General features: G+C 42.3%; 1 protein-coding gene across 3 annotated transcripts in view; it reads left to right on the forward strand.

Moving 5' to 3' along the window:
- The first annotated feature begins 6941 nt into the window (after positions 1 to 6941).
- Positions 6942 to 17169, forward strand: part of LOC125425993 (zinc finger protein 318-like) — a 63958-nt gene continuing 53730 nt past the window's right edge. For 2 of the 3 annotated variants that reach the window (XM_048483983.1, XM_048483992.1), the window contains exons 1-4: positions 6942 to 7314; positions 8922 to 9127; positions 11006 to 11609; positions 13604 to 14926. In XM_048483983.1, the coding sequence (XP_048339940.1) occupies positions 6985 to 7314; positions 8922 to 9127; positions 11006 to 11609; positions 13604 to 14926 (2463 nt within the window). In that variant the 5' untranslated portion in view covers positions 6942 to 6984. The remainder of the gene's footprint in view (positions 7315 to 8921; positions 9128 to 11005; positions 11610 to 13603; positions 14927 to 17169) is intronic. The other variant, XM_048483973.1, reaches the window with a different exon arrangement.

Genomic DNA, 17169 nt, shown 5'->3' on the forward strand with positions numbered 1-17169 from the left:
CTGGCACGCATGCCATAGGTTTGTTACCGCCAGGAAAATATGAAAATATTTTCCTAAGCCTATCATTAGACTACACAGGTGAAAGACCAAAGCAAAGAGACCAGTGTTACTCAGAAGTCTCCATGGAGTCTGGAAAGGATGTGTATATGTGGTTGTGCCAATGTTTTACATGGTTTTCTTCCTGCTTTTATTACTTTTAAGACTTAGTGTAAGCCCCTCAGTGTTGGATTTATTGTTTGCCTAATGTTTATATGTGGGTGCTCTTTTATTATATTGTAAGTTCTTTAGGATTGCATCTAGTGTTGAAATTAGAAGTGTTACTTTAGATATTTGTATCTGTTAATATAAGCAATAGTTTGTAGCAGCTGATATTAAGGCCCAAGGAAGTTAGTCCTGGAATTCAGTTTGGACCAACACCCGGTAAATCTCTTTAGCAAAAACAAAGACCCTTTGGAATTACAAATTGGATCTGATGACGGCCCCCTAGATGTCCCAACTGTTGGAGAATGTGTCTGGACCATCATTGGACCATTTGAACTTTCTTTTGTTGCGGGACTGAGGCGCGGGAGCCTGAGGACATAACTCAAGGAAGCAGCCCATCTGATAACCAGATACCTGGGTGCATTAACAGCCTCACCCAGTTTTATGAATGGACACTCTCCACTCCCTGTTCCTGCGCTCTTGTAAAGTCTCGCAGGAAGACGCTTGACAGCAAGATCTCATGGTTCCATTCACAAAGTTGTAACTTTACCTTTCTTTGATGTGTTGATGTTTTGTTATTGTTGCAAGGTAAGGGATCTGCCCCCTTACCTGCCCCCTTGTGCTCTTTTGATTTTGGGGTATAAAAGATCCTGCGCTTGGCTACAGCGGCGCGATTCCCCTGCCTGAGCTGTACCAATCACTTTCGAATAAAAATATTCTGCTTTTGAAGAACACTGGCTTCCTGCGCCTCACTACGTTGCCTGAACTAGGAGTGCTTAATGTTACCCGAGCAGCAATAGTAACAGGTTCACCACCATTACCCTAGAGGGCACAGATAGTAAGCCTTGTTGGGAAGAGCAAAGCTGCTGCATGGTTACATACAGTGAAAAGTGGTCCTTCAAATATGTGGGCCCTAGCTCATGTAGGGCATTAAAGGATAAGTACCAACATCTTGAATTAAATCCAGAAATGAAGTCAGTGAAAGGACCACAGAATAGATGTAATAGGGTCCTAAGAGATGGCCTTCAGTAACAGCCAGGTTGTCCAGTTGTGGGCTTTGCTTTCATGAGCCTTTGTCAAGTAAAAGTGAAACTGAAATGGCAAATAATATTTAAAAAATTTATTGGAGAACAATTGAGAACTATCTCTAGTCAGTACAGTGTTTAATACATATGGTGAAGTCTAATCAAATTAATTATCAGTAGCTGTTGAATGCATTCTTTCAATGATGTCACCTGTAGAGGTTATATGTATTTCAGGTATTTAGAAATAACACTTTAGCAACAGAAGCAAGGTTCAGACAATCCTGAGGAAATACCTCAAAAAATTGTGCAAACTGCCCAGCAAGGTTGTTGCTAAACCTGGCACACAGCATCTAGATAAACTGCCTACAATGAGGCGTTGTGTGGTTTCCAGGCTGTATGGCTGTGTTCTAGTAGCATTTTCTCCTGACGTTTTGCCTGCATCTGTGGCTAGCATCTTCAGAAGATCTAAATGAATGACATTATCCTTTTCTGGAATGTGAGATATGTCATACTCAAAATTTTGCAGTACAAGTGCTCATCTCAAAAATCTTGCATTATTTCCCTTCATCTGTTTGATCAACAAAGTTGATCAACAAAGTCAAAGGGTTGTAGTTTGTTTGAAGACAGAAAACTTTCTTACTTCAGTCTGCCAACTAGCAATATGATCTAAAACTACTGTCACAGAAAAAAATTGAGCTGTTCTCTCCACATATTTCTTAAGTTTGTTAATATGTACCACATGAGGCTTTTGCCTTGAACCCATTTCTTTGATGGCATAGTTATCATTAGTAACTTCTGATCCTCAAAAAGGTCCCATCCATTTCAGCTTAAGCTTACCCACATGATCTGGTATTAACAAGAAAACTTTAGTACCCTTTTGAAATTCCCTGGGCTTGAAAACTCTCTAATAACTTTAAGGGTCTGCTGAACCTTGCTCTGTGTTTGTCATTCCCTGAGTAAAATGCTTTGTAAGTTTGTGACTGAAAATGTTTTACTCCAGTCCCCTTAAGTTCACTCTCTCCCAAGATTTCAGTGTTTAAACATTCCATTTCTCGTTTTATGATTTCCAGGTTACCTTGATTCATATTTCCCATATTTTGTGTTGCTATTCTATGTGTCAAACATTTTTGGACTTTCCTTTTGCATCTATTCACATTGACAACTGAACATTCTTTCAGTTGCATCATTAAGAATAGCACTACTCATACTTATCATATTGCAAAAAGAACATTGCAGAACTGGAAGAAGTACAGAAGATGGCAACCAAGATGATTTGGGATTTGGGACTTTTTAGTTTAGAAGAGAGACAACTAAGAGGGAACATGATAGAGGTTTATAAAATTATACATGGGGTGGAAAGAGTTGATGAAGAGAACTCCTGTTTTAAGTGAAGGGCAACAGGTATATTTGGTATATATATAATCCTGTCAAGCAAAGTTGTGGGCAGAAATATGGATTGTGCGGCATGTCAAATTAGAATAGTTATCTGTCAAAAGACCAGCTGTTTTACTTCAGAAGTTCATTAAACATAAGCAGAACTTTACTTAACCTGAGAGAGATATTTACATTATATTACACAGTATTACATAATAGTTACATGCACGGCTAATGGTTTGTTACAGTTTGGTTGCGTTACAATATCTTTTAGTCAGAGCACATCATTTGGTTTACAGAGCAGTATACAAGAGCATCTTTCTTTTTGTTAGTCAGTCAGGCAGTCTCAGAGAGTGTGTGAGGGAACAGAACACTGCCAACGGATTTTAAATGTCAGCTTTAGAATGTTCGTGCAGCTTCCCAGAATTCCATGCTGCACTTGCTGCTGCTGCATGCAAAGCAAGGCTGGAAATTCCAACATTAAGCCCACCTCCTGTACTGTCAATGCCACCAACAGCACCATTATCATTAGGACCTGCTCTACCACATCCCCCATGGCCACCATTCCGACCTCCTGTTTCAGAGCCTGCCAACAGAGGACCTTCTTTGAGTCCTCACAAATGGTTGACAGTAGTGGTGGGATTCAAATAATTTAACAATCGGTTCCGGTGGTGCGATTCAAATAATTTAACAACTGGTTGTTTACAAGCACCATTTTAACAGCTGGTTCTGCCGAAGTGGTGCAAACCTGCTGAATCTCTCCACTGGTTGACAGGTAAGAGACGCATGTTCTGACCTCAAGACACATTGAGCTATGTGTCAGTCTACGCAGCTAACAGCACATTCAGTCCCACAACTTCTTCTTACCAAGCTTCAAATGTATAACTTAAACCACAGTTTAACAAATGTAGAAAATTAAAAACTTTGCTATTGAGGTAGTATTTGATAAAAAAATAAGGCCAAGGCAAAATAAATAAAAAATATACAACGTATCATATGTAATTTGATTACTTAGTTTACATGAATAATGGTTATTTGGTTAAAATTATATAAGTAAATAAAGCATTATATTAAAAATCAAAATGGGGTATATGTTTTGTCTACCTCACAGGTGTGTGTGTGGGGTGTGTGAGGTGCATTTGCATATATTCAATTGGCACCACACAATCATTCCATACTGTGCCATGGACAGAAACGTATCTTACTGTGACATGCCTCTGAAGATGCCAGCCATAGATGTGGGTGAAAAATTAGGAGCAAAAATTACCAAACCACAGCCACACAGCCTGTAAAAACCACACATCCAATTTTAGGCCTTGTTGGCATGTTGGAGGGTAAGGATAGTCTGTGTGGATGGGGGACCACAGAAAAGCAGAACAGCATTTTTTTTTTCAGTCCAAGATGGTGGTACTGGTCAGAAAACTGCAGGACATGCTCCACACTAAGTTTGTGTCCTTGCAGAAGGAGGAGTAGGTTCTAGCAACTCTCTTAGATCCCACAAATTAAAGTGTGGACACTGGACATTAGGCAACAGAAAAGGGGTGGGAGAGAATAGTGCCATCCAACTTTCTGTCATATATAACAGCTGAAGTCTGAGCTGGCACTGAGGAATCGGATGATGGAAACACACAATGACCCCAACACCGAGAACAGTAGTACCACCACTCATGTTCTATAGTCCAAGCCCAGTGACCTCTACTATGTGTCCAGAGGAAGGGGGGGAAAACTAGGTTCCCTGGTCCAGTGTGGCTTGGAGGAAAATTCCTTCTGACCCCAAAGTGGTGATCAACAAAACCCTGGGCAGGAAAGAAATGACCAGAAGAGCTGAGCGCTGGCTTGTTTCTTCCTTTTCTATCTCATGATCTGCCTAAATTCATAGTGAGTCATAGAATCAGCATTGTCAGATGGCCATCTAGCCTCTGCTTAAAAACTTCCAAATAAGAAGAGCCCATAACCTCACAAGGAAAGCCTGTTGCACTCAGCAACCGCTCCTAACATTTAGCCAAAAACGGTTTCAGTTTAATTTCACTCTGATGGTTTTGCTCCAATCTTCTAGGGCAATAGAAAACAAGTTTGCTTCATCCTTTCTATGAAAACTTTTCAAATACCTGAAGATGCTTATTGTAGCACCTCTCAGTCATCTCATCTCCAGGCAAAACATTTCTAGAGGCTGAGGAACTTGAAATGGAGAAGTAATATAGATTTTAAGGGTAATGAATCAGGATGACTATGGAGACAGTAAATAAATCATGAATGACAAATTAACAGAGATCAGCCTGTTCAAGGTAGTATAATCACTGGAAGTCCTGCTTACCTCTGATCCAGTTTCAGTGTCTTCAACAAATGCTGCCTTTTTCTGTTTAAATTAAAGTGTAAAAAGTGGCTTTCTTATAAAGCGCAATGCAGAAAGTTCCAGAATACAAGATTCTACCGTTAAGTCTACACAAAGGCCAACATACTGATTTGTTGTTTTCATAGCTATTCCTTATGGACTCAAAATGTATCTTTCTCTACCCAACTGTTTGTCTACTCCATTTCCTCTGGCTTCCATGCTTCCTGGCTTATATGAGGTCAAGGAATTGCTGCACTTGGGACAAACAAACTTTGCCTTCCACGATCCCATTCAACACTCAAGGAAAATTACTGAGCAACTGTACTACCCTGAATCATTAACAGCGAAGACTCCTCTTATATTAGATATGCATATAACTTCAGAGAAAAGCAGAGAGGTCTAGTGCAGGCCATGCTGAAGATAGTGACATAGCGAGGAGCTACTCAGCCATCACAATCTGGCAGCACCACTCCATCATCTCATAAGAGTTAGGACTGGAAATAGGGTGAGAGAACCACTATGGTTGTATGACCATGGCTGAAACTATATATATGGAGATTTGTAAAGTATGTAGCATGTAAGCTATGCTAATGTGTGTCTGCCACTTGCCAATATTTCTGGGTACATACAGTCTAATTCTTGTTGTCATATGTCAGCAGGACTTATGTCAAGGATGGCTGAGCAAGCAAGGATATAGCAATCTTATACTTCCAGCCATCTATAGATGATCCAGCACCTAAAGAATGAGTAAGCTCAGAGAGTACAGTCTCCAACTCTGTCTGATGTCTGTTCACTAACAAGCAAAAGGGAGACTGAAAAATGAGGAGATTGTGGAGGCTAGTTTGTTTGCATTGATGAACTGATCTGTTTTTGTATTTGAGCACCAATATTGGATATGTATTATCTTTTTGCAAGACTTCTCTGGCTAATTGTAACTGTGTACATTGTATATGCAGATATTAAATATACTGTCATTTTGCACTACCAGTTTGCTATTCCTACAGGATGTAGCCAAGGTATAAATTTAGAAATTAGAAGGGCACTCAAGTGCTGGCAAAGGAATGAAAAATGGGAGGTAAAAACATGAGTGATACATTGTGAAGATTTTGAACATTTAATGAAAAAATGAAGTGCAATAAGGAAATGTAGAGAGTAGCATGACAGGAGTTCAAAGCATTAATTCCAGTACAAACAGAGAGAGAAAAGAAAAAATTGTTAATCCTAGGATAACTACATAATAACCCTAGCAATTTCTTGAAGAGATCCCTTGCAGCCTTAGTGCTGCGTAAGTAACGTTAAGTAGGAAAGCATATAGGTCACATTCCCTAGTGTCTGCCGAAAAGGTCTTGGAGCATGCTGAAGGTTTCACATTAATTCAGATCTCCACGAAGCTGAAAATTTCTGCTATCTTTTCCTCTTCCCTTCCCGCCGGGGGATTCCCTTATCTTCCTCCCATCCTTTTAAGAGTCTCAGTAAGCTATTAGTTAGAAAAGTGTTATATACTTGGTTAATTATTAATTTAGAAAAAAGAGGCATTTAGCTCTAATACGGGGGTGGGCGATTCTCGTGGTCCTTTAATTTGGGGAGATTATCAACGGTGGCTCAAAAGGCTACTAAGATTGGGCTACTTCTGACTCTTTTATCCAGATGTTTCATCGCAGTCACAAAGACCACTTCTTTTTTCCAGAGCAGTCAGATCTTCCAGGATTACTTAATCTATTTTATTTCCGCCCTAGAGCTATAAGTGACAATAGTTTGTTAAGGGGACAATGAGAATTCCAGGAATTTATCGTAGCTCTCTTTCTTGATGCCGTGTGGCCCTTGCTGTTTAAGATTCCACAATACTCTTGATTTTTTTTGGCATCCAGCTCTCCAAGGATCCACTAGTGCCAAATTTAGAAACTAGACAGCGCGCCAGGCCAGGTAAGTAACTCCTCCCCTCCAGGACACCTATCCGGCCACGTGACTCTCCGTATTCTTTGGAGGGCTTGTTTTCCCCTCTTCCCGTGGAACCCCAAGCGGTTGCGTGACGCGCGCACGCGCACGGAGCGAATGTTGGTGGGAGGAGTGAAGGCCGTTTCCGCCGCTATCGTAGCCATGTACCACTCTAGCAGTGGCCGCTCCAGCATGTCGTCCTCTGCCTGGCCGGGCTCCCGCAGCTCCCGCTCCGGCGCCTCCACGTCCGGCTCGACTCGAGGCCGCAGCCCGCGCCGCTCGCGCTCGCCCTCTCCCCGGGGCCGCCGCCGCCGCCGCCGCTCGCCATCCAGCAGCCACTCCTCTCGCCGCTCGCCGTCCCCGCGCCGCACGAATCGGGCGCGCTCCCCGTCCCTGGGCCGCCGGAGCCGCCGCGAGTCCGAGCAGCGGGACGGCAGCCTGAGCGGGGTAACGACCTGCCGAGTCTCGGCCTCCGTTTCCCCTTCTCCCCATTCCCGATGCCCCTGAAAACGGCAGCCCGCCAGCCCCTCTGCAGCGGACCCTGCGCCGGCCCCTTCAGGAGACGTTCTTCCTCTCCCACTCGGCTAGTTCTTTGCGGTTTCTGGTATCCCGAAGCAACTGCCGATAAAAACACAAACCTGGTGGTGCTGCCGCCACCCAAATCATGAGCTTTTTCTTTGTATCCAGAGAAAGCGGTAGTGGTGTCCTTACAAGGGGGGTGCCGTTTCGTTCCTTCAGAATTAGTAGTGTACCCGATCAAAATCTCAATCAATATCTATATTTTTTTCAACATTGTCAATTTTGTGGGTGCTTAAATCTGCAAGTTGGCGTCAAGCCCCACACGTACAGAAAAACTTGAACTCTAAAAACAAAACATTGGCGCTAACCCCTCCACCCCCGTAATTGGAGCGAGTCTCGTTGTTGCTAGGCAATCATAACGTAATTGCCAGCCTTCTCCGCCTGGAGTCTGTCAGTTAAATGCGAGGGTGGGCTAGGGAAGGGCCCTTTCCAGAACTGTTTTGGCCTTTGGGGAAGACTCATCCAGGCCAGCCCCACCAGAAACCACCAACTGACTGCCAGTTGGTTTGCATGACTGACCTGCATCTGCCTGCCTGTTTGCTCCTGTACAACAGCAGCCACCCCATGAATAACAATGTGATATGAGTAGTTCTTGAGGGAAGGCTGCCACGGAAAGCTGAACGCAGGCAGATAAAGGTAGGTTGGCTGGTGGGTAGAATGGAGAGAAGGAAGCAGGAAAATGAAAGAGGTTATGGGGGCTTTCAGGCAGGGCTGGAGCGAGGGGGAACTGTGCCCGGGCCACGTGTGCACCCTGCGCCCCTGCCACTGGTGTGTGCCCGGTGCGTTGCCCCCCGTCCCCTTGGCGCTACGCAACTGCTTTCAGGAAAGGGAAAGAAGAAATAGTGGTTGAGGGGGAAATGAAGTGTAATTTGTAGATACTCCCATCATAGTCTACAAAATAGGAAATCTTAAACCGTGTTTGACTTAGTTTCGTAATAATGTGTTCTCTTTTCCTGCTGTTCTGCTTTGTAATCCCAAAATACCTCTATCATGTTCAGTTTGAGCTTTAACTTTGTTTTTAGTGTCTGTTTTGAGCACTGTGTGCTATCCATTATAAATTAAACTGCTTATTTTGTTTCAGAAAGCTCAGAATAGTTGAAGGTTGGTTTCTAAAAACCACACTTACAGGCAGAAAATGCTTATTCTCTGGTTTTGTGTATCTTGGGAAAAGTGAACACCAGTGTGCTGAAGGCTTGTCCAAATCTGGCTTGCTCAAAAGTGGGGCAGGAAGGGAACCAAAGTGCCTGTCAAATCACTTCTGATGTCTGGGTTCCACGTGGCATAGTGGTTAAGAGCAGTAGGCTCTAATCTATAGAACTGAATTTGATTCCCCACTCCTACACCTGAAGCCTGCTGATGACCTTGGGCTAGTCACAGTTCTCGCAGAATGCTCTCAGCCCCACCTACCTCACAAGGTGTCAGTTTTTAATTAAAGAATGTTGTGTGCAATGGGCTGAATTTTTCTCCTTTTGCAGAGACTATCTCCAGGGAGGCATTCAAGCTCTTCACAAAGGAATCCACAATTTCTGGGCATTTGTTCTCCAAGTCGACACTGTGAATCATTAGTGGAACACAGCTCGTGGCCTGAATTTGGCTGTGACTTTTATGACAGTGACCTACGAGAGCAAAGGAGACTTTCTGACAGACTGGGCTCTCCTGATAGCCTAAGTGATGGTGACAGGTAGGGCTCTCTAAATAACAGCATTTCTGAATCAAGAATTTCTTGGTTCTTTTCCTGTAAATTGTATAAAACAACAAAGACTTCCTATGGAAACAGAGGATGTGAAAATACTTGGCTATGTGATGTGCTTTCAATTTAGATTTTTTGTTCTTCATTGAGGTTCAAGTATCTCCAAGTGACATATATCAAGATAGGAAATAAGAATATTACAAGTATAGTGATAGTTGAAACAGGTATATTGCACACTTTGTCACTCTCTAGATTAAAATAAGATGTTTTACGTAAGAAATCAAATCCTAAGAGGGATTCTTGGAGGTGTTTTACTTTTTTCTATTTTGGGGTATCCTGTGCTGTGGGAGGACTCTTTGGAGAGGGTGGAGTGGTGCTGTCCCCTCCTACTGACCTACTGTGGATTGGGATGTAAAATTGTGCATTCCCCTTTGCATAAGCATAGCATCACTTTGAAATCCAATTCTACATTTAAAAATAAATTATGTGGAGGGGGGAACTGGAATTAAAACATGAGGATATATATTTGTGTGTGTTCATACTATCACAAATAGATTCAGTAGTATAATGGAGACATTATATTTTCATTGTAGCCAAGGAAATCATTTGAGGAACAATTAATAATAAAACTAACAGTAAAAAATAATAATAGAAAAATAGTAGGAAAATAATTAAAATATTTTTAAATGCTTAATTCTTTGTAGTGTTGGAATCAGTTTAGATGATTGTGTGGATTAATACCTTCAACACGTAGATGATGTATCCAAAGAGAGAGAGCATGTGTAGTACAGGAGAAGGGTCTAAAGGATCCTAGTTTTGTTTGGGTGGAAGCTTTTGGAATCCTGTAGCTAGCAACAGCAACCATTTAGAGATTTGGTCATCTGGAGAGAGTTCCTTGATAAATCAGAGGCCCAGATTACTGAGGGCAAATGTTACATTACAAATTACATTAATCAAAGTACTTTTTCTTTTGAAGAGACTGATGAAATGTGATTTTATTCAGTATTTCACAAAAGGATTTGCTTCATCCTGATGAGTAGGGTTAGACCCAAATGCCAGACAACCTGTAGGAATGTATGCAGCACAGAAAATGTTGAAATAAACAGTAAGGATCCTAGGAGAGCAAAGCAGGATATAGGTGCTAGAATATAGGTGAGGAATGAACCCCTGTGCTTGGCTGCTAACTCATGTAGTTTGTGCTGCAGGTTGAGGCAGTGGGATGGTTGCTGGGTAATAGGGACACAGCTGGAAAAGGTCTATATTTTCTGCATATAGAAGATAAAAAGGAGGGCGGGAAGGTGGAAAATAGTGGCATACAACCACCTTCCGTTAAAGGCAGAGCTTCAGACTCCTGAATGGAGAGCAAAAACTTTGGCTATCTCTTCTCACCCCACTAGTGACATAGAGGTCATTAGGGCAGGGCATAGCCATCTTCCTTCCTTCTACTTGCAGCTCTGATGATTGATTAATTGATTAATTAGAGAGAAAGGAAGGTGCTCAGTGGACATATGTTAAGAGGGAAAGGAAAAGTGTTTAGAAAAATCTTAGTAACCTTGAAGGGTTGTTTTTTCTACATTTAATTTACATAACATATGGTTTACTTTGCACATGCAGGCTCTGATAGGTCTTCTTGGAAGGCATGGGGTCTGGGAGAACAGGAGCTGTTTGCTTGCTGTAGAAAAGTTTTGGCTTTCTTCAGCAAAAGGACTGTAAAATTGTACTAGTTAGATACTGCTAAATGTGCAGAATCCTCAGAACTAGCTATGTTAGGTTGAAATCAAGAAATATGACTTGGTTTTGGAAGGTTGATGGACTATTTGATGCTAATTTGATTTAAGAGTTTCTCACTTTATATATCTTTGTTATCAGGGGTTACTTGGATGGTGGTTCAGTATTTGTCAGAGACCTTTCACAGTCCCGAAGACTTGAGCGATATTGTTCTCATCAGGAAAGTCCTCCTAGTTCTTTTAGTGCAAGATATGACAAGGACTATCGTGCTAGGGACACCTTCCTTCGCCAATCAAACTGTAACATGAATGAATCCTATCTCCAGGATCTATCAAGAGAATCGGACAGGGAAGACAGACTGTTTACAAAATCCTTACAATTGTCAGGGGAGGAGGGACTTAATCCAAAGCACCCTCAATATGACAGAGAAGACAGGCAGCTTGATGTGAGCACAGATCCCCAGGGTTCTTTATCAGAAAAACAAAATTACTACAAAAGAAGGCTTAGTGGAAGTCCGCGTCAAATATACCCTGATGAGAATTTCAAGAAATCTGGAAGAAAAAGAGAACTGGAAGAGCTGGACAAAAATAAAAGTCAAGATAGCCCTGGCAGTGATTACGTGATCTGTAGCTTGACTAACTCTCCGCAGTTTTCTGAATCTCGGTGCCTTTATACGCCCAACGACGCACTAGCAATGCCCAAAAAATCAATCCTGAAGCAACAGGCAGATGATCCTTCCATGCAGGTTTGACACACATTCTTCCACCTTGTTAAATTGACAGTCACACCTCAGTGTTTAATCTTAGTTGTTGAAGTTTTGTCTTTTTTCTACTTTTTTCTTTGGTATCATTAAAGTACTGTTTCATCTTGATTTCCTTCATTGTGTTGCCTTAACATGAATAATTGCATAATTAATATCTGAGATGTCAATTGATTCAGCATGAGGCTATTTAATGTTGTCAGAATTCATAGTGAAGTTATTGTCATGTTGTATTTTTGAAAACTCTGTGCTGCTGGATAGAGTTATCATACAAAAAAACAGTGGTATGAAATGAAACAGGGTAGCACTGGTTAGTATTTGGGTGGGAGACCACCAAGAAATACCTGTGCAGAGGCAGGTAATGTCATACTACCTCTGAACGTCTCTTGCCTTGAAAACCTCATGGGGTGACCATAAATTGGCTTTGACCTGATAAGAAGGAAAGAAATAAAACATGTAATGAGATTAAGTTTAGTGGATTTTGGATACAAGTTTGGCGTTTATTTGTAAATGTAGTTTGAAATATCCCAATTCTCACATATGATAAGATATTAGCAGTGTTTAACGCATTAAGTTTATATGGGGCAGGGGCTCTATTTTATAATATCAATAAGTTGTTAATATTTGAGTTAGGTCTTTGAACATGGCATATGGTTCAGATGTAACAGACATGAAAGCCTAGGACACTAAGATTGCCTCCCACCACATAAATTGAGAATTAAAGATTTTGGTTTCATAGGAGATAGTTAATTGCATCAGAACAGTGACAAAAACCATGCCTTTGTATTGAAATATCAGTGATCTCATATAGTGGCATTGAATGAAATAAAGATGAATTCAAAGGAGATGATTGTACATGCATTTGATATGGAGCATAAAATGAAAGAACTGGGAGCTCTCTTGCACATTTTGCCTCTCTTTCATCCACATTGCATTATTCCAGGTATCTGGGAGTAATGCAATGCATTTGTGAGAGCATTTCAGAAGCCATTTGTAGTTGGCTGTGTAGTAACATTACAGAAAGGAAACAAAAACCCTCATGTTTTTTCATTCCAAAATGGAGAGAGGAAAATAGATATTATGGCTAAGGCAGCAAAACTGAAATGTCCTTACTTGTTCTTGCACGTTCATTATTTTCTTGTCAAAGGTATCCTGAACAATAAAGCGCTAAGCAATCAAATATCAGGACAATTCCTACCCAGACATTCAATTGCCCCACAGATTAGGGTTCCTCACCCTGACATTAGATTGCCCCAAAGAGCAAGCGCTCTGCTGCCCGGCAGTAGCCTACAGCCCCCTGCAAACAAGCCGCCCTCCCTCCCCACAGAGCCCTCCCTGCCTGCAGATCCATCAATCCACGGGCAACCCCCCCTGCCCTCCCTCCCCACCCCCCGGAGCCCTCCCTGTCCTCCCCATGACCTGGAGCCCTCCTTGCCTTCCCTCCCCACCCCCTGGAGCAGTCCCTGGCTGCGGATCCATCGATACGTGGGCAAAAAGCCCCCACGGGCTCCCTCTCCACCCCTGGAGCCCTCCCTGCCCACAGATCCATCAATCTGTGGGCCAAAAGCCCCCAATCACCCTACCTCCATACCCCCAGGAACCCTTCCCCCACCCCCAGCAAGCCCTCCCTACCTTTCCCACACTCCCAGAAACCCTCCTCCCACCCTGGAAAACCCTTCCCCCCACCCCCAGCAAGCCCTCCCCACCTTCCCTCCCCACTCCCAGGAACTCTCCCCACCTTCCCCCCACCCCCAGCAAGACCTATCTGCCCTCGCCCCCCTGCCCTATCTAGGCCCGCTGTATTACCCTATAGCGGGCTTTACTGCTGGTATTTTAATACATGTTTCTGAGCTATTGGATGAAAATTCTTTTATACAGGAATGTTGCCTTTTCTAAAGATTGAACATTGGTTAACCTCAGCAGAGATTATAGTAAGAAATGATGTCATCTCTTTTGTTTGTTTTTTGCCCTTTGAACAGAATTTTGGGAGATTTTTGAAAGAAAAGGAGTCGGTATCAGAGTCTGCAAACCTGCATGATGACTTCCTGCTTCCTCATGAAAGAGCCAGCCAGGATGGGAGTGGCTTTTCACACATTCTGGGCAGAGTGACTGATTTGACTAACGCTCAAGAGAACAGAAGGCACAGCTTCCTTGATGTTGATGACGAAGAGAAATTTCTTTATGGTGATGAGGAAGAGGACTCGAACAGTCACTTCCCTTCTACTGAGAAGTTAACAGCCAATGGCGGCAAAGAATCCATAAGCCCAAAGAAAAGACCTCTTTCTCCTATCAAGTCTGTAAAACTAGACAGTTTGGAAGAGTCCAGAATAGAGTATGAGAAGATCCATGACTTGCTCAAAACAGTTGGTCTTGACATTGGGGTGGCTGAAATTGGTAAGGGTGCTGCCCGTACACAGGAACGACTCCATGGGAAAAAAACACTGCGCTCTGTAGATGGTCATTCAGTGGTTTCTCATAAACCAGACTCTATTGAGAAGGACTGCATTCAAAGCAGGACTCATTCTGCAGAGTCACATCAGAAAAATTCTTCATCACCCAGTGGTTGTTCCCAGCCATCTAATGATGTATCTTCTGCATCGATATCAGAGCATGCTAAAAGCAAAACACAGGGGTACAATAATTCTGCTGACACGCCAGAACAATTGTTTCCTCCAGCATCTGTAACTCCGTCAGCACCACCTCTTCTTCCTAACTTGCCTCCAGCATCTGTAACTCCATCAGCACCACCTCTTCTTCCTAACTTGTCTCCGGTATCTGTAACTCCATCAGCACCACCTCTTCTTTCTAACTTACCTCCGGTATCTGTAACTCCATCAGCACCACCTTTTCTTTCTAATCTGCCACTTCCTGCCCCCCCAATATCCCAGTATTCAGTATCACACTTTTCATCATTCCTTTCATGTCAGGTACTGCAAAATTATCCTCATCCCACAATGAAAGAGCCAGCCATAATGGTCCCTCGTAGATGTAACACATATGGACACGGTATGCCTTATTCAGCTTCTGCCTGGCCCATGTACAGTCCTCCCTGGCGATTTAATCCCGCATTTCCAGACGTACACAGGTTTGAGACAGTGACTGTACCACCACATCGTAACCTGTCCAACCTCACAGCTATTAAGAAAGTTACAGTCAAGAAGAAGCCTAAAATCAAGAAAAAGTATGTGCTTTTGGAAGTCCCTATTACTCCTACTGACTCCAGATTGCTCGATCAGTCTCCTAGCAGTGGCTCAACTGAAACAATATCAGGTGGAGAAAATCCAGCTTCTATGAAACCAGAAGTGAGTAGTTTTAAATTGGATTAAAATTTATCAGCAGCACTGAGATACAGCTGCGTAATTTGAAAGGGTAAGCATGCTTAATACTGGTATGTTGTTCTCCCTGGTTTTGATTTGTTTTGTTCTTTTTTCAAGGGAGAAATTTTCTTAACACTGTTGTTGCTGATGAGAAAGGGATAACTGGTTTCCTCAACCCATAATAATATATAGCTCCAGATACCATTCATGAATTAGGACAGTGATGGTGACCCTTTTCGAGACTGAGTGCCCAAATTGCAACCCAAAACCCACTTATTTATCGCAAAGTGCCATCATGGCAATTTAACCAGAATATTGAGGCTTTAGTTTAGAAAAAATGGCTGGCTCTGAGGCGTGTGTTACTCAGGAGTAAGCTTGGTGGTAGTTGGTGACTTTGCTTTAAAGCAAATGTGCAACTCTTCCAGCGGGTGAATCACGACCCTAGGAGGGTTTACTTAGAAGCAAGCCCCATTGCCAGCAACCGAGCTTACTCCCAGGTAAAGGATTGCGCTTTAGTTCTTTGCACGAAAATCAGTGGGATTTAACAGCGCTTAACAGGGTTTCCTACACTGCTTCCCCAAAACTAGGTCTTAGGTTTAATGCTAATAATCGAGCCCAGCAGCTTAGGCCAGCCTAGATGTGTGGGGGGGGGGACGGACTCTGTATGCTCGTGCCCACAGAGAGGGCTCTGAGTGCCACCTCTGGCACCTGTGCCATAGGTTCGCCACCACTGAATTAGGATTTTATATTTCTCACAAATTGGGCAAAACAGTGCCAACAAATGAAGAGTGCAATAAAGATTCTGGAAATAACTTTAATCAAATACCTCATGGAGTCCCCCTACTCAGAAATCTACATTGTAAACAAGCTCAGGTAAAGGATAGATGTGTTTATTTTTTACTTTTCATTTTCTGTTAATAATACAGGCATTTAGTGTATGTTTATATTTACTGTATTTTTCCTGTGTTTTGTCTTCTATCTCTACTTCCTCTTCCACAAGTGGAATGATATTTCATGCTATTTTTCTATTTCATGTTCTACCCCATGCTGTTTTCACTGACTCCTGTGTGTTGTCTTTGTACAATGCAGAAGGGGCAATAAAGATGGGAGTTAAAGATGGGAAATATTTGCTAGCAGAACTAGTTTTTGTGTTCTGTTGTGGGGGAAATGTGGGTTTTGTATCTCTGTGGGTTAAGTGCTGTCAGGTACCTTCCACCGTGGTGACCCTGTGAATTAAAGAACTTTAAAATCTATCGTTAAGACCTTTGCTCAGGTCTTGCAACTAAGGGCTGTGTCTTCCTTGATTGAGTCAATCTATCTCATGTGGGGTCTTCTTCTTTCCATGCTTCCTTAAACTTTTCCTAGCTTTGTTGTCTTTTTGTTTTTAGCCTCAGTTAGCTTCTAGGGTTAATTCAGACTTGATTTGATCTACAACCCACCTATTTATTTTTTGGTGGTCCTCAGTATTGGTAAAACTTTCCAACACTACATTTCAAATGAATTAACTTCCTTCCTGACCATTTTCTTCATTGCCTAGCTTTTACACCCATGCATACTAACAGGGAACGTAGTATGCATTATCTTGGTCTTGGCCATGAGCAACACATCTTTACCCTTATGGATCTTTTCTAGCTTCTTTTCAATCTCTGTCTGATTTCTTGGTTGCAGTCCTTCTTTGGGTTGAGGATGGAGTCAAGGAATAAAAAGTCTTGGTCAGTTTCTTCATCGTCAACCTTAAAGTTGTGTATTTCCCCACTTTTGTCATCTTGATGTTCAGTTGTAAGCCTGCTTTGACACTTAGTGCTTTGATTTTCATCAGTAGTTGTTTCAAGTCTTCACTATTTTCTGCCGGTAACGTGGTATCATTGGCGTATCTCAAAGTCCCTTCACCAGTTTTCACTTCACCTTCATCTAAATCTTTCAGCTTTCTGTATGATCTCTTCTGCATCTGGAGTGAAAAGATAAGGAGCTAAAATAAATTCTTGACTGACACTTTTGTCAATTGAAAACCATACTGTTTCTCCATATCCAGAGGTTGCCCATTAAACAGTCTGATGATGTGGCACATCCATTTCTTTTAAAACCAACCATAGTTTTTCATGATCCACACACTCAAAAGCTTTGCTGTAATATCTGAAACACAAGCTGATTTTCTTCTGAAATTCTCGTATGCTTCAGTAACAATGGCCCTTTCCGCATGGGCCAAAAACATGACTAACACTGGGAGC

Source organism: Sphaerodactylus townsendi, linkage group LG01 (genome assembly GCF_021028975.2).
Source record: "Sphaerodactylus townsendi isolate TG3544 linkage group LG01, MPM_Stown_v2.3, whole genome shotgun sequence".
Taxonomy (NCBI): domain Eukaryota; kingdom Metazoa; phylum Chordata; class Lepidosauria; order Squamata; family Sphaerodactylidae; genus Sphaerodactylus; species Sphaerodactylus townsendi.